This window comes from Piliocolobus tephrosceles, chromosome 12 (assembly GCF_002776525.5).
Source record: "Piliocolobus tephrosceles isolate RC106 chromosome 12, ASM277652v3, whole genome shotgun sequence".
NCBI classification, from domain to species: domain Eukaryota; kingdom Metazoa; phylum Chordata; class Mammalia; order Primates; family Cercopithecidae; genus Piliocolobus; species Piliocolobus tephrosceles.
In genome coordinates this window covers 124,156,685-124,174,807 of record NC_045445.1, presented here as the reverse complement: position 1 = coordinate 124,174,807, position 18,123 = coordinate 124,156,685, and the positions used below count along the sequence as shown (strand labels likewise).

At 42.6% G+C, this 18,123-nt stretch overlaps 1 protein-coding gene across 1 annotated transcript in view; it reads left to right on the top strand.

Moving 5' to 3' along the window:
* Positions 1-16,224, top strand: part of EIF2S3 (eukaryotic translation initiation factor 2 subunit gamma) — a 25,897-nt gene extending 9,673 nt beyond the window's left edge. Inside the window, exons 7-12 of the mRNA XM_023202586.2 lie at positions 79-213; positions 2,187-2,281; positions 4,747-4,891; positions 8,963-9,132; positions 10,495-10,667; positions 14,122-16,224. Of these exons, the coding sequence (XP_023058354.1) occupies positions 79-213; positions 2,187-2,281; positions 4,747-4,891; positions 8,963-9,132; positions 10,495-10,667; positions 14,122-14,185 (782 nt within the window). The 3' untranslated portion in view covers positions 14,186-16,224. The remainder of the gene's footprint in view (positions 1-78; positions 214-2,186; positions 2,282-4,746; positions 4,892-8,962; positions 9,133-10,494; positions 10,668-14,121) is intronic.
* The last annotated feature ends 1,899 nt before the right edge of the window (positions 16,225-18,123 follow it).

The following is an 18,123-nucleotide window of genomic DNA, read 5'->3' as shown; positions in this document are numbered from 1 at the left end:
AAAAAAAAAAAAAAAAAAAAAAAAAAAAAAAAAAAAAAAAACTGAATAATTTTGATCTTTCTGAATTTTGTCATATAGGTACAGTAGCAGAGGGAGCTCCCATTATTCCAATTTCGGCTCAGCTGAAATACAATATTGAAGTTGTTTGTGAGTACATAGTAAAGAAAATTCCAGTACCCCCAAGAGACTTTACTTCAGAGCCCCGGCTTATTGGTAAGTGATAGATTTACCTTTAACTCTTAATCTGATCTTTTCCACATTGGTGATTCCTCTTCAAGGATGTTTATTAATATTTCCTCTTTCTGCAGAGGTGATAATTCATACAATTTTTTAAAAATCATTTCTGAGATTGTATTAGTAGTGCTAGATTGTATTACTGAATGAGGGACAGAGTCCTGAACACAGTAAGAGCTGTTAACCTAGGCCGGGCACGGTGGCTCACGCCTATAATCCCAGTACTTTGGGAGGCCAAGGAAAGTGGATTACCTGAGGTCAGGAGTTTGAGACCAGCCTGACCAGTATGGTGAAACCGTGTCTCTGCTAACATACAAAAAATTAACTGGGCATGGTGGCGGGCGCCAGTGATCCCAGCTACTCAGCAGGCTGAGGCAGGAGAATCGCTTAAACCCGAGAAGCAGAGGTTGCAGTGAGCTGAGATCGTGCCACTGCACTCCAGCCTGGACAACAAGAGTGAAACTACGTCTCAAAAAAAACCAAAAACAACTGTTAACCTTTCTGTGCTCAATATATGGTACATGATCAAGATGGAGTAATACAGTATTCTCTATGGAATCATAATGTTTTAGTCAGGGTGTTCGAACTTCCTGACTAAAACATCATACAGATGATTTTGTTGTTCAATTAACGAAGAACTGATACTGATACAATTTGATCACCTAGTTGTGTGTTTCCTACACAAGGATGTAGAAACCTTCTCGAAACACATTTGAGCTCCTCTGGGCCTTCATCCAGGCTCCTGGTGTTTAGTAGGAAATACTTTCCAAAGTGCAGGTCATGTAGTCCTAGTATTTTGTAGTTATAAAACTGAATTGTTCTCACAGGAGTTATAGAGGTATGTAAAGAAAATGTCCATAATCTCTCTGTCTTCAAGTTCTAGTCCCTTAGCCCTAAAGTCAGCAAAGTTAACATTTGCTGTCCATTATTCCCACACTTCTCTCATTGTTCATGTCATCATGTATAAACATATACACAGGCTGAGCATGGTGGCTTTCACCTGTAATCCCAGCACTTTGGGAGGCTGAGGTGGGAGGATTGCTTGAGGCTAGGAGTTTGGGACCATCCTGGGCATCAAAGGAAGACCCTGTTTCTACAAAATAAAATATTATAGCTGGGTGCAGTGGTGTGTACCTGTAGTCCCAACTACTTGGTAGGCTGAGGCAGGAAGATCGCTTGAGCCCACAAATTTGAGGCTGTAGTGAGCTATGATTGTGCCACTGCACTCCAGCCTCTATGATAGAGGGAAAAAGAAATCCATATACAGACATTGATTATCTTTCTTTATGGAAGTGGGATTATATTATGCATGTAATTTTTATAACTTTTCTTAATAGTATATGAGGGTCATCCTTCCAGATCATTGCATACAGCTCCAACATTTTTTTTTTTTTTTTTTTTTTGAGATGGAGTCTTGCTCATCACCTAGGCTGGAGTGCAGTGGCACGATCTCGGCTCACTGCAAGCTCTGCCTCCCAGGTTCACGCCATTCTCCTGTCTCAGCCTCCCGAGTAGCGGGGACTACAGGCGCCTGCCAACGCTCCCAGCTAATTTTTTGTATTTTTAGCAGAGACGGGGTTTCACCGTGTTAGCCAGGATGGTCTCGATCTCCTGACCTTGTGATCCGCCCGCCTCGGCCTCCCAAAGTGCTGGGATTACAGGCGTGAGCCACTGCGCCCGGCCCAACATTATTAATAGTTGCGTGATGCTCTATAATACTGGTATACCATATATGCCGCTTGTTAACAAACTTAAGTTATTTTTTTTCCCATCATAAGTAAGACTGCATAAGCATTGGGATAATAATAGATTTTGTTACAAAGGCACCCCTTTGGTATAAATCTCAAATGGCCACTATTTTCGAAACGTTAACATGGAAAATATTATTTCTATTATTTCTTCTAAAGTTAAAATTAACATAACTGTCTTTAATTTGTTTTATTTTATTTTAGTTATTAGATCTTTTGATGTCAACAAACCTGGCTGTGAAGTTGATGACCTTAAGGGAGGTGTAGCTGGTGGTAGTATCCTAAAAGGAGTATTAAAGGTAAAATGGGTTTTGGTTGTTGTGATTTTGGTTTTGTTGTTGTTGTTTGTTTGTTTTACCCTTGTCTTAATCAGGAAAAAAAGTATGGACAATTCAAATTGAAAAATAAAATTTTTTCCATGGTTTCTGGCATTTGATTTTTTTTTTTTTTTTTTTGAGACGGAGTCTCGCTCTGTCGCCCAGGCTGGAGTGCAGTGGCTGGATCTCAGCTCACTGCAAGCTCCGCCTCCCGGGTTTACGCCATTCTCCTGCCTCAGTCTCCCGAGTAGCTGGGACTACAGGCGCCCACCACATCGCCCGGCTAGTTTTTTGTATTTTTAGTAGAGACGGGGTTTCACCATGTTAGCCAGGATGGTCTCGATCTCCTGACCTCGTGATCCGCCCGCCTCGGCCTCCCAAAGTGCTGGGATTACAGGCTTGAGCCACTGTGCCCGGCCTGATATTTTTTAATATTCTTTTTTTCCATCTTCAAACTTCACCTCCCCCCACCCTTCTAGACCTCTGAATCCACTCTGCCTGCATGAGATCCACCTTTTTAGCTCCCACATATACAGATGAGTGAGAATGTGTGATGTTTGTCTTTTTGTGCCTGGCTTATTTTACTTAAAATGGCCTCCAATTCTAGATATGTTGCTGCAAATGGCAGAATTTCTTTATTTTTTATGGCTGCATAATACTCCGTTGTATATATATGCTGCCTTTTCTTTTTTCTTTGTTTTTTTTTTTTTTGAGGTGGAGTCTTGCTCTGTCGCCCAAGCTGTAGGGATCTTGGTGCACTGCAACCTTCACCTCCCAGGTTCAAGCAATTCTCACTGCCCCAGCCTCCCATGTAGTAGCTGGGATTACAGGCACCTGCCACCAAGCCCAACTAATTTTTGTATTTGTAGTAAAGACGGGGGTTTCACCATGTTGGCCAGGCTGGTCTTGAACTCCTGACTTCAGGTAATCCACCCGCCTTGGCCTCCCAAAGTGCTGGGATTACAGGCATGAGCCACTGCGCCTGGCCTATATGCTGTATTTTCTTTATCCATTCATCTGTTCATGGGCACTTAGGTTGATTCCATATTTGGCTATTGTGAACTGTGCTGCAATAAACATGGGAGTGCACATACCTCTTTGATATATTACTTCCCTTTCTGTTGAATGTATACCCACTAGTGAAATTGATGGATCATATGGTAGCTCTGTTTTCATATTTTCAGGTTTTCAAGGAACCTCCATATTGTTCTCCATGGTAGCTGTACTAATTTACATGCCCTGATAATAGTTTTTTTTTTTTTTTTTTGAGTGCATTGGCATGATCTCAGCTCACTGCAGCCTCCACTTCCTGGGTGCAGGTGATGATTCTCCTGCCACAGCCTCCCGACTTGCTGGGACTACAGGCACTCGCAACCTCGCCCGGCTAATTTTTTTTTTTTTTTGAGACGGATTCTCGCTCTGTCGCCCAGGCTGGAGTGCAGTGGCGCGATCTCGGCTCACTGCAAGCTCCGCCTCCCGGGTTCACACCATTCTCCTGCCTCAGCCTCCCGAGTAGCTGGGACTGCAGGCGCCCGCTACTGCGCCTGGCTAACTTTTTTGTTTTTTGTTTTTTGTTTTTTAAATAGAGACGGAGTTTCACCATGTTAGCCAGGATGGTCTTGATCTCCTGACCTCGTGATCCACCCGCCTCAGCCTCCTAAAGTGCTGGGATTATAGGCGTGAGCCAGCGCGCCCAGCCTAATTTTTTTTGATAGAGACGGGGTTTCGCTATATTGGCCATGCTGGTCTCTTAACTCCTGACCTCAGGTGATCTGCCTGCCTCAGCCTCCCAAAGTGCTGGGATTACAGGCATAAGCTACCATGCCCAGCTATATTTCTTTGTTTTCCATTATGTCTTTTGTGTCTGACTTCAAAATTTATAGACTTGTAAGTATGGAGCACATTTGATGTGGTAATAGACTTGTGTGGTGGGTAGTTAGCAACAGTTGGATGGTTCTGGTTTTGACTGTCTCGTTCACATCTTTTTTTTTTTATTTTTTAAAGAATAATTATCTTTGAAATATAGGAATGATTGCCTTTTCAGTTTTATGATCCTCCCGTTGGAACTTTATTATTATTTTATTTTATTTTTGAGACGGAGTTTCTCTCTGTCGCCTAGGCTAGAGTGCAGTGGTGCGATCTCGATTCACTGCAACCTCTGCCTCCCAGGTTCTAGCAATTCTGCTGCAGCCTCCTGAGTAGCAGGGATTACAGGTGCGTGCCACTACACCTGGCTAATTTTTGTGTTTTTAGTAGAGACGGGGTTTCACTGTGTTGGCTGGGCTGGTCTCAAACTCCTGACCTCAGGTGATCCACCCGCCTTGGCCTCCCAAAATGCTGGCATAACACACATGGGCCACCGCACCCAGTCCCTGTTGGAACTTTTGATAGGTAAATGATCATTTTGTGTAACACAGTAATTCTAATTATTAATTATATGTTTACAGGTGGGCCAGGAGATAGAAGTAAGACCTGGTATTGTTTCCAAAGATAGTGAAGGAAAACTCATGTGTAAACCCATCTTTTCCAAAATTGTATCACTTTTTGCAGAGCATAATGATCTGCAATATGCTGCTCCAGGCGGTCTTATTGGTAAGGATTTTTTCTCGTCTCTTTTAATTTGTGGCTATTTGTGGACTTTTCATGGGGGATGGATTACCAAAAGGGACATATTACAGATTTTTAATTGGGTATTTTAATAATAGAGTGGGGCGGGGGAACAATCATGGGGTTAAGCTCTTGTTTTAGGTTATAAGATGGTTTCACGCGTTTGTAAAAATGATTTTTAAATACAAAGGATACATTTTGGTCAAATATAGAGTAACTCCTTTTTAGCAATATAAAAAAAGTTTGATGACTTATCATGTAAGATATTTACCTACACTTATGTTTATGTTAACACAATTTTTGTGGTAGGTAATGGTTGCCTTTTTTTTTTTTTTTTGGAGATGGAGTCTCGCTGTGTCCTCCAGGCTGGAGTGCAGTGGCGCAATCTTGGCTCACTGCAGCCTTCACCTCCCAGGTTCAAGCACTTCTTCTGCTTCAGCCTCCTGAGTAGCTGGGACTACAGGCACGTGCTGCCAGGCCCAGCTAAGATTTTTGTATTTTAGTAGAGACAGGGTTTCATTGTGTTGCCCAGGCTGGTCTCGAACTCCTGAGCTCAGGCAGTCCCCCGCCTTGGCCTTTCAAAGTGCTAGGATTACAGGCGTGAACCACCGTGCCCGGCCATTGCTTTTGTGTATATATTGCTTTTGTGTATATTTTGCAAATGGGAAATTACCTACAAATGTCAGTTGAATGATGTCAGATTGTATTTCCAATGATGTAGAAATAAAAGAAAATAAATTTCTTTGTGTAGCAATCACTGAAATGATTTAAAAACTTTTCTAGTCCCTTACAACTTTCCGTATTACTCAATATCCAGAAAAATGAAAGATTCAGTGAGAATTAGAGGGGGTGTATGTAGCTTTAGATTAAAGAAGAAAATGTTTGGTAAGGAAACAGTTTATTCTTCACCAAACAAGCTGTGTCTCTAGTTGAAAATTTTAAAAAGGAAATAAAAGAAAACAAAAAAACGAAAAAGAGTTTACCAGATTGGCTGGGCGCAGTGGCTCACTCCTGTGATCCCAGCAATTTGGGAGGCTGAGGTGGATAGATCGCTTGAGCTCAGGAGTTTGAGACCAGCCTGGGCAACATGGTAAAACCCTGTCTCTACTAAAAATACAAAAGTTAGCTGGGTGTGGTGGCCCACGCCTGTAATCCCAGCTACTCGGAGGCTGAGGCACGAGAGTCGCTTGAACCCAGGAGGCGGAGGGTGAGCCAAGATCACACCAGTGCACTCCAGCCTGGGTGACAGAGTGACACTCTGTCTCAAAAAAAAAAAAAAAAACACAAGAAAAGAAAAAAAGAGTTTACCAGGTTGGGCGTAGTGGCTCATGCTTATAATCCCAGTGCTTTGGGAAACCGAGGTGGGAAGATTGCTTGAGACCAGGAGTTTGAGACCAGCCTAGGAAACCGTGAGATGCCGTTTCTCCAATCAAATAGTAAAATAAACTTGATTTGGTGCCTGTAGTTCCATCTATCATTTTATCCTTTGTGTGCATGTGTGTGGTAAACAAGGGAGATCTGGTAACTTTTTAAAAATTTAACTTAAGGAACTTTTTATTTATTTATTTATTTATTTATTTATTTATTTATTTATTTATTTATATTTTTTGAGGCAGAGTCTTATTCTGCCACCCAGGCTAGAGTGCAGTGGTATGATCTCGGCTCGCTGCAACCTCTGCCTCCTGGGTTCAATTAATTCTCGTACCTCAGCCTCCCAAGTAACTGGAAGTACAGGCACATACCACCACAGCCAGCTAATTTTTGTATCTTTAGTAGAGATGGGGTTTTGCCATGTTGGCCAGGTTGGTCTCGAACTTCTGTTCTCAAGTGATCCACCCTCCTTGGCCTTCCAAAATACTGGGATTACAGGCGTGAGCCACCGCACTTGGCCTCTACTGTAATGATAACCCCCATAGAGCCATCACTCAGCTTCAGCAATTATTAATGTTTTACCAATCTTGGCTGGGTGCGGTGGCTCATGCCTGTATTACCAGCACTTCGGGAGGCCGAGGTGGACGGGTCACCTGAGGTCAGGAGTTCGAGAAACCTGTCTCTACTGAAAATACAAAAAAAAGGCCGGGCGCGGTGGCTCAAGCCTGTAATCCCAGCACTTTGGGAGGCCGAGATGGGCGGATCACGAGGTCAGGAGATCGAGACCATCCTGGCTAACACGGTGAAACCCCGTCTCTACTAAAAAATACAAAAAACTAGCCGGGCGATGAGGTGGGCGCCTGTAGTCCCAGCTACTCGGGAGGCCGAGGCAGGAGAATGGCATAAACCCAGGAGGCGGAGCTTGCAGTGAGCTGAGAACCGGCCACTGCACTCCAGCCTGGGCGGCAGAGCAAGACTCTGTCTCAGGGAAAAAAAAAAAAAAAAATACCAAAAAAAAAAAAAAAAAATTAGCCATGGCAGCACATATCCGTAATCCCAGGTCGCAGTGAGCTGAGATCACACCACTGCACTCCAGCCTCGGCGACAGAGAGAGACTGTGTCTCAACAACAGCAGCAAAAAAAAGTTTTCCAAATCAATCTTGCTCCATCTATATATCTTCTTTCCCCTACTCCCCTCAAGACACAGCTAGAATATTTTGAAGTAGACCCCGGGAATCATATGTAGTCTTTGTTTTTTTTTTTTTTTTTTTTTTTGAGGGTCTCACTCTGTCACCCAGGCTGGAGTGCAGTGGCGCGATCTCGGCTCACTGCAACCTCTGCCTCCGGAGTTCAAGTGATTCTCCAGTAGCTGGGATTACAGGTGTCTGCCACCACGCCCGGCTAATTTTTGTATTTTTAGTAGAGATTGGGTTTTGCCATGTTGGCCAGGCTGGTCTTGAACTCCTGACCTTAGGTAATCCTCCAACTTGAACCTCCCCAAGTGCTGGGATTATAGGCGTGAGCCACCGCGCCCAGCCCATATGTAGTCTTTAATTATCTTTTCGATCAGTCTTTCAGGGGAGAAATGGCATGCAAATGCTCTGCGAACTACTCATTTAAAATTTTGTATTCTTTCAGTCTTTGTTAAGGATATTCAGACTCATTTTGAGTTCACTTATTATCTCTATTTGCCCTTTGTTTAGAATTTATTTTTATTGTTTTCAAGACCAGGTCAGTAATACTTACATCTCCTGCATTAAGTTCTCAGCCAAGCCATCATTCCTAGAAAATCAGATTTCTAAACCCTTTGTTTAGAATTTAAATCAAGAGAATCTTTCTGTTCTCATTTGCCCGGTCATCTCATGAGTGTACATTTCTATTTGTCTAGATAAAACAGGTATTTTCTTGTACCTGTATAGCTATTGTATGAGTATGAAAATAAAAGTAAGAGCCGGGCGCGGTGGCTCAAGCCTGTAATCCCAGCACTTTGGGAGGCCGAGACGGGTGGATCACGAGGTCAGGAGTTCGAGACCATCCTGGCTAACACCGTGAAACCCCGTCTCTACTAAAAAATACAAAAAACTAGCCGGGCGAGGTGGTGGGCGCCTGTAGTCCCAGCTACTCGGGAGGCTGAGGCAGGAGAATGGCGTAAACCCGGGAGGCGGAGCTTGCAGTGAGCTGAGATCCGGCCACTGCACTCCAGCCTGGCCTGGGCGATAGAGCGAGACTCCGTCTCAAAAAAAAAAAAAAAAGAAAATAAAAGTAAGAAAGTGTGTAGGTATGTGCTGTGCTTATATGGCTTTGGGGTATCTAATTCACTTTTTTTGTTTTTTGGGAGATAGAGTCTCACTTTGTCACCCAGGTTGGAGTGCAGTGGTAGGATCTCTGCTCACTGCAACCTCCGCCTCCTGGGTTCAAGTGATTCTCCTGCCTTAGCCTCCTGAGTAGCTGGGACTACAGGCGCACGCCGCCACACCTGGCTAATTTTTTATATTTTAATAGAGACGTGGTTTCACTGTGTTGCCCAGGCTAGTCTTGAACTCCTGAGCTCAGGCATCCACCCGCCTCAGCCTACCAAAGTGCTGGGATTACAGGTGTGAGCCACTGTGCCTGGCCGACTAATTCACTTTATAGGTGTTTTAGGAAATAAAAAATTGAGCTGTATACATCTTATTTTTATATTAGGAGTTGGAACAAAAATTGACCCCACTTTGTGCCGGGCTGACAGAATGGTGGGACAAGTACTTGGTGCAGTCGGAGCTTTACCTGAGATATTCACAGAATTGGAAATTTCCTATTTCCTGCTTAGACGGCTTCTAGGTGTACGCACTGAAGGAGACAAGAAAGCAGCAAAGGTAAATGCTTTTTATAATTCTTGTTTGTAAAAAAGTGACAAATGGGAGTGTTAAACCAGTGTTGAGTTTTATTGTTTTATAGTTAACATGAAATTAAGAAAAAAAGAAAAGGTAAATAAATTTGACCTCCCCAAAATTGAGGTTTTTTTTTTTTTTTAGGAGTTGGAGTCTCGCTCTGTTGCCCAGGCTGGAGTGCAGTGACGCGATCTCAGCTCATGGCAACCTCCGCCTCCTAGGTTCAAGCGATTCTCCTGCCTCAGTTTCCCAAGTATATGAGACTACAGGCATGTACCAGCATGCCCAACTAATTTTTGTATTTTTTAGTAGTGATGGGGTTTCACTATATGTTAGCCAGGCTGGTCTTGACCTCCTGACCTCAAGTGATCCGCCCACCTTGGCCTTCCAAAATGCTGGGATTACAGGCATGCGCCACTGCATCCGGCCAAAATTGAGAACTATAAGGCAGTCAGTTTAAGAAAGAAACTTAAAAAACAGGGAAAAGTATTTGCCATTTATGACAAAGACATGATATTCCTAAAATCCATATTTTTTTTGTTGTTTATTTTGAGAGAGTCTTGCTCTGTTGCCCAGGCTGGAGTGCAGTGGTGCGATCTTGACTCACAGCAGCCTCGATCTCCCGGCTCAAGCCATCCTCCCACCTTAACCTCCTGAGTAGGTGGGACTACAGGTGTGGGCCACCACGTCTGGCTAATTTTGTATTTTTTGTAGAGACGGAGTTTTGCCGTGTTACCCAGGCTGATCTCCCAACTCCTGGGCCTAAGCAATCTGCCCACCCTAGCCTTCCAAAGTGCTGGGATTACAGGTGTGATCCACTGTGCCCAGCTTCATGATTATTAAAAAGTGTCCCAGATTAGGTTGGCAGAGATGGGAAATTGCTGACACCTAGTGTTGGCAAAGATTTAGGAAAATAAGCAGTCATACTTCTCCCCCCTGCCCAGGTGATCTGCCCTCCTCAGCCTCCCAACCAAAGTGCCGGGATTACAGGCGTGTGCCACTGCGCCTGGCCCACGTTAACTCTTACATAGCCATAGTCCTCCCCGTTCCCCACTTTGGGAAATTTTGTACCTCATTTGTACTAGGTAACTGCTTCAGAATTTTAAGAGGTTCTCTGGTATGGTTCCTACCTTATTTTTTACAGGTGGATCTTGTGTAAGCTCAGTGGGTACCAAATAAACCTTCCTTTTGCTGTCTTTAGACTGTATATAGTTCAAATTCCTTTGTAATGAAATTTGTATAGAATTTTTTTTCTTTTTTTCCCATAGTATTTGGTAAATTCTTACTTATATTTGGAAACTATTTTCTTGATTTTGGGGTTTATTTTTCCCTAATTTTTTTTTCTAGGTTCAAAAGCTGTCTAAGAATGAAGTCCTCATGGTGAACATAGGATCCCTGTCGACAGGAGGGAGAGTTAGTGCTGTCAAGGCTGATTTGGGTAAAATTGTTTTGACCAATCCAGTGTGCACAGAGGTAGGAGAAAAAATTGCCCTTAGCCGAAGAGTTGAAAAACACTGGCGGTAAGTTTGTTAGTCTTTGCCACTGTCTAATTAAAAAAAGACACAGTCTTGTTGTACAGAAAAAAAAAGCACATTCTTCCTTGAGGACAACAGTTACTGTGGCTTTCAGTCTCAACTATTTATTTGGATGACTTTGAAAACTATACTTCGGCCGGGTGCGGTGGCTCACGCCTGTAATCCCAGCACTTTGGGAGGCCAAGGCAGGCGGATCATGAGGTCAGGAGATCAAGACCATCCTGGCTAATACGGTGAAACCCTGTCTCTACTAAAAAATACAAAAAATTAGCCGGGCGTGGTGGCGGGCGCCTGTAGTCCCAGCTACTCGGGAGGCTGAGGCAGGAGAATGGCGTGAACCTGGGAGGCGGAGCTTGCAGTGAAGTGAGCCAAGATGGCGCCACTGCACTCCAGCCTGGGCGACAGAGCGAGACTCCGTCTCAGAGAAAACTACAACCTTGACTATAGTCCCATATTTTAGTCCAAATACTGTGATTGGCTTCTCTGCCTGTTAGACACAACCTATGCAAAACCAAATGAATTTGGGTTCAGTATTTCTATTGTCATTGACTTTGGAAATCATTTCACACTTAATACAAAAATTGCAAGAATTTTACAGAAAACTCCTCTATAGCCTTTTCCTAGATTGACAAATACACATACAGATTTATTTACAAATATAAGTTTTTTCCTGAACCATTTGAGGGTAGGCTATATATGTTATGCTTCTTGATCTCTTAATACTTCAGTGTATATTTCCCATCAAAAAAGGATACTCTTATATAAGCACTTAGAAATTTAACATTGGCAAAATACTGAAATCTACAGTGCATGTTTCAGTTTTATTACTTATCCCAATAACGTACTTTATGTTCCTCCTGTTTAGAATCATGCATTGCATTTAATTTCATGTCTCTTTGATATTTAATCTGGAGCTTTTTCAGCCTTTGTCTTAATTGACATTAACAGTTCTGAAGAATATAAGCTGGTTACTTTATAGAATATTCCTCAATTTGGGTTTTTCTTATGGTTCGGAAGCGTAACATTAAATTCAGGTTCTTAAGTTAAATAACACTGTGAAGTCTCCTTCTCAGAAATCACAGCTAGAGGCACATGATATCTGACTGCTCCTCTTTGTTAAGGTTAGTTTTGACTATGTAGTCAAGATGTTGTCCAGCTTCTCTACTGTGTAGTTACTTTCTACCCTTGCAACTAATAAGCAGTCTGTAGGGAGATCTTTTCAGCCAATACGAATAGCATGCTGCTTATTGAATCCCACACCCCTGGATGTAGCATCCACTGATGAGTCTTGCCTGAATCGAACTTGACTATAATGATTACAAGATCATCGCACCTCTACAGGTCACAGTATCCTCCCTCAACTCTACCACCCCACATTTATCATTTGGCATTCTTTCTTTGCCGTTATTTATTTCCCTATCTAGTTATAATATGGACTCATGGAGTCCCATTTTATTCAACATGTTATGATCCATCACTGTCTTTATTTTCATGTGCATTTTTCAACGTTTGGCCAGTGGAGGTCCTTCAGGCTGGCTCTTGTGTCCTTTTGACATGTACTCATCATTTTTTTTTTTTTTGAGACGGAGTCTCGCTCTGTCGCCAGGCTGGAGTGCAGTGGCATGATCTCGGCTCACTGCAGCCTCTGTCTTCCGGGTTCAAGCGATTCTCCTGCCTCAGCCTCCTGAGTAGCTGGGACTACAGGCACGTGCCACCGTGCCCAGTTAGTTTTTGTATTTTCAGTAGAGACGGGGTTTCACCACGTTGGCCAGCCTGGTCTCGAACCCCTGACCTCAGGTCATCCGCCTTCCTTGGCCTCCCAAAGTGCTGGGATTATAGGCGTGAGCCACCATGCCCAACCTCTTCTTTTTTTGGAACATTTCCTTATTTTCTGGCGCAGTATCTTCCAGACTCATCTTGTACCTTCTCTGTTCCAGTTTTAGAACTGGCCATTTCTCTTATAAATGAAAAGCTGGAGTGTTCAGGTGTGCTCATTGCTCCTAGGGTGCTATTGCTTCTAGGTCTTTTGCGAGCATAGACCCAGGAAGCATACACACATTTTTGGCTCCTGACTTTCTGCTCTTTCCAGGTTAGTTATTGAGTTTGCCCCTTGCTTTCCATTCCTTGTCACATCATCACAGTCCGTACCACCATCACTTTACACTTCACAGTTAGTGTGAAAGACCCCTAGTTTGCCTCTTTATTACTTAAGAGCTTGGTCAAAATTAGTCTTCTTAAAACATTTTCATCATGCTGTGTTTAATAATTTCTAGAGGCTTCTCACTACTTTTTGATATATGGGACTTTTCTGGAAACCTGCTTCAACCCATTTAACCTTTCCTTCTGCATTGTCTTATATAAACTCTCTAAATTAGACTATTTTGTGCCCTGACTGTCCCCATAATTATTCAGATCACCCCTGCCCACTATTTACTTCCTTTATTATTTATTTTATATTTTTTAGAGGCAGGGTCTCTCTGTTGACCAGGCTGAGTTTAGTGGCTTGATCATAGCTCACTGCAGCCTCAGTGTCTAAGTAGCTAGGACTATTAGGCTCACACCACCATGACCAGCTAATTTTTTTGTTTTTTGTAGACACTTGGTCTCACTGTGTTGCCCAGCATGATCTCAAACTCCTGGCCTCAAGCCATCCTCCCACCTCAGCCTCTTAAAGTGTTGGGATTATAGACATGAGCCACCCCGCCCAGCCCTGTTTCCTTTGTTAAGGCTTCCATGCTACTGTGCCCACGATGGTCTCATCACTTGGCCAAGAGATTTATCTGAATTATTGCCCTGTAATTTAGAAAGTTAAATTTTTGTTGTCTCTTAAGTAAATAATTATTTGTGGTGGTTTATGCCCTTTTGATTTTACTCTCTTTTGTGATTATATATTTTTTTGCTGTTGCAGAAATATGACTTCCAGTGTGTTTTAAAATAGATTTAAACAATAAACTTTCAGGCCGGGCACGATGGCTCATGCCTGTAAGCCCAGCACTTTGTGAGGCTGAGGTGGGCGGATCACTTGAGGCCAGGAGTTTGAGACCAGCCTGGCCAACATAGTGAAACCCCATCTCTACTAAAAATACCAAAAAATTAGCCGGGCATGGTGGCGCATGCCTGTAGTCCCAGCTGCTCGGGAGGCTGAGGCACGAGAATTGTTTGAACCCGGGAGCCGGAGGTTGCAGTGAGCCGAAATCGCACCACCATACTCCAGACTGGGTGACAGAGTGAGACTGTCTCAAAAAAAAAACAACAAAAACAAAAAAACAAGAATAAAAAAGAATCTAAGAATATAATGTGGGCTTTCTTTATGGAGGAGCAGGCTTTGGGAACAAATTTGAATTCAGAAGATAAGCAGGTAAAATTTATCATACCATTGTGTGGTAATGAGAGTGAAATGGATGTAAGATTTATGATTTCTTTTATTTTCATTTTGCAGTTTAATTGGTTGGGGTCAGATAAGAAGAGGAGTGACAATCAAGCCAACAGTAGATGATGACTGAAGAATACCGGTTAAATAATACATTCGGATGGAGTTGGAAGTTGGAATTTCTCTTAACAACCAAGGGGTTTATTTTCAAAGCAATATTGGGGAATTGATTTCACAGTTCGTTACCTTAGTAGGTAACTGTAAGGTTATTCTCTTTTTTTTTTTGGTTATGAAAATTTAGGGACTACAATTAATATAAAAATTGGCATAATGTTGGATTGAGTCTACATTTTGGCAGAAGTTAAGCGTTCCCACATAATGTCAAAATTATACATCATGCAGTTTTGGTTTTTTTGTTTGTTTTATTTTCTTTTTTGAGTCTGGCTCTGTCACCCAGGCTGGAGTGCAGTGGCGTGATCTGCAACCTCCGCCTCCCGGGTTCAAGCGATTCTCCTGCCTCAGCCTCCCAAAGAGCTGAGATTACAGGTGCGCGCCACCACACCTAGCTAATTTTTGTATTATTAGTAGAGACGGGGTTTTGGCATGTTGACCAGGCCGGTCTCTCCTGACCTCAGGGTGATCAGCCCACCTCAGCCTCACAAAGTGCTGGGGTTATAGGCGTGAGCCACCTTGCCCAGCCCACATCATACAGTTTGAAATGAAACTTTGCCACAACCAGCCTTTGCTGTAGTACACACATATATCACTGAACCTGCTTGAAATAAAGTTTTTTTTTCTTTTTCATGATTCGTCTTTGAGTACCTCCAGGCTGAAGGACTGTTGTACCAGTAAAAACTTAAAGGCACAAATTCTCCTTGAAGACCTTCTCCCTTTTCTTTGGCCCCATATTTTATGTTGCTTTATCTTTGAAATTTTGCATGAAAAGGAAATGAATGGGTTCGAATGAAATTGTCCTTTAAAGCATGATTACTTGTTCCCATGGACAGATATTTTTCTCCCCTTGCTCTTCCTGGCCTGAAACACAGGAAACCAGAGTCAGAAGTTATCTCCCTCTCCCTGTGATGCCTTGAGATTTTTTTCTGCATTGTTTTATGCCTGAAATCCAATAGTCTTCCTCCATTGGAAAATACTGTTATACCAAATAATTCTAGATGAGTAACAAAGATCTTTCTAGGCCTTCATTTTATGTTTTTTCTTAACTGTTAAGATTGTGACACAGATTATATTACTAATTTTTGGATGTTTCGAAAGGTCAAGAAGTAAAAGATGTTAGAAAGCAGTGAGTGAGTCCTTTTGATTTTTAACTTATTCCCCATGTCCCTATACTTCGTGTGCTTTTCCTTTTTTTTTTTTTTTTTTGAGACGGAGTCTCACTCTGTCACCTAGGCTAGAGTACAGTGGCACGATCTTGGCTCACTGCAGCCTCTGCCTCCCTGGTTCAAGTGATTCTCGTGCTTCAGCCTCCCATGTAGCTGAGATTACAGGCACGTGTCACCATACCCGGCTAATTTTTGTATTTTTAGTAGAGATGGGGTTTCACCATGTTGCCAAGGCTGGTCTTGAACTCCTGACCTCAGGTGATCTGTCCGCCTCTGCCTTCCACAATGCTGGGATTATAGGCGTGAGCCACTGTGCCCGGCTTATTTTTCTTTATGTTTTTGCTTCATGAGAGGTTCTGTTGAGCAGTGATTTACAACTCACTGACAATAGAATTGCTGGGGAAGCTTTTTTTTTAAAAAAAAAAAAAAAAAAAAAAAAAAAAGATGCCCCACAGAGATTCTGATTTTAATTGTTCTGATTTAATTGGCTTGGAGTAGAATTCAGGTGTTGATATCTTTAAAAACTCTCGCCAGTGTTGAGAAACAAATGTAGAGAGTTGAGAAGTAGGTATATTAAATTACAGAATCTTACTGAATTTTGGTAGTCTGATAATACAATTTGCTTTGCTTTTCTTAAATTTGCATTGAGATGGGATTTGAAGCATATTGTGCTCTTGGGAATGTTGAAGTTGCATTGTAGAAGTTTAGAAGCTCTGGCTATGAGTTATCTAAATTGATGTTTTGAGGAAGCATATTCATGTTATAAACTTCGCTGACTTTGAAGGTTGTGTTGTAGCATGAGGAACACAAATAAAACAATTCTAAATCAAACATTAATTTTATATCTTAACATGTCCCCATGTGTTTTGTAGGAACCTTCTACCAGAAATTTTGGAATAAGACTTAAAATATAGACTAATTTATTGTAATTAATCTCATGTAATATTTGAAACCAGAATTCTATTATGATTAATTTCAGACATCCACATGAATTATCAGCAAATTTGTAAAGCACTGTACTGAGTGTAATGGGCATATACAGATAGGAAGAAAATGGACCTTATTTTCATAGAACTTGAAGCCAGCGCAGTGATTCTTATCAAGAGATGTACCTAGTTGAGAATGTGCCTGTAATGTTTCTGATGAAAGTACATTGCAGCCAGGTGCGGTGGCTCATGCCTGTAATCCCAGCACTTTGGGAGGCTGAGGTGGGCGGATCACTAGGTCAGGAGTTCGAGACCAGCCTGGCCAACGTGGTGAAACCCCCGTCTCTACTAAAAATACAAAAATTAGCCGGGTGTGGTGGCAGGTACCTGTAATCCCAGCTACTCTGGAGGCTGAGACAGGAGAATCACTTGAACCCGGGAGGTGGAGGTTGCAGTGAGCCGAGATTGTGCCATTGCACTCTAGCCTGGGCGACAAGAGGAAGACTCCGTCTCGGGGGAAAAAAAAAGTATTGCATATGTAAATTCTCTTGGCTGTACTGTCAAGATATTTTCAAAGTCTGTTTAGTTCTCATCACTTCCACTGCTACCACCTTAGTCAAAGCCATCCCTGGCTCTCACCTGGACTAGCCTTCTAATTCCTGCTTCTACACTTGCCCTGATGCAGTCTGTTCACAACACAATAGCCAGAGTGCCTGTTTTTTAGCGAATACTACATACAACTCTGTGATAGTAAGGTGTAAAAGTTAGCCTTTTTTAGCCTCACAGAAATGGGGGGTATGAAGACAGACTAGCTGTGACATCTTCCAGGTGATTTTGAAGCCGATCTGGAAAGCCATCAGTACTTTCCTCGTATCTAGCTTCCAAAGAGGATGCCTGTGTGTGCTTGTTTTTGCAGAGGCAATGTGACTTTTATTCTAATAAGGATATGCAAATAACCACTCATAAAATCCCATTTCTAGAAAAACTTGATAGGGTGATGCTTCCAGTGAAATGGGTGATTTTCTGGAAATATATTTAAAAAATTTTAATTACCTAAAATGAAGCAGATAAAAGATTAATAACCATGAAACAGGTGATTCAGAAAGTACCTCTGCTGGGCCAGGCACGGTGGCTCACGTCTGTAATCCCAGCACTTTGGGAGGCCAAGGCGGGTGGATTACCTGAGATCAGGAGTTCGAGACCAGACTGGCTAACATGGCAAAACCCCATCTTTACTAAAAATACAAAAATTAGCTGGGCGTGGTGGCATGTGCCTGTAGTCCCAGCTACTCAGGAGGCTGAGGCAGGAGAATCACTTGAACCTGGGAAGTGGAGGTTGCAGTGAGCCGAGATCATGCCACTGCACTCCAGCCTGGGTGACAGAGCGAGACTCCATCTCAAAAAAATAATAATAAAAGAAATTACCTCTGCTGGCCGGGATGGAGGCTTACGCCTGTAATCCCAGAACTTTGGGAGGCCAAAGTGGCTGGATCACTTGAGATCAGGAGTTTTGAGACCAGCCTGGCCAATATGGTGAAACCTCGTCTCTACTAAAAATAGAAAAATCAGCCGGTCATGGTGGCGCACGCCTGTAGTCTCAGCTACTCAGGAAACTGAGGCAGGAGAATTGCTTGAACCTGGGAAGTGGAGGTTGCAGTGAGCTGAGATTGTGCCATTGCACTCTAGCCTGGGCGTTGCAGCGAGACTCTGAAAAAAAAAAAAATTATTCTGTCCCCACTACTCAAACTTGGGAGAGAATATTACACAAGAACAACAACAACAAAAACCCAGAAACACTAGAGACC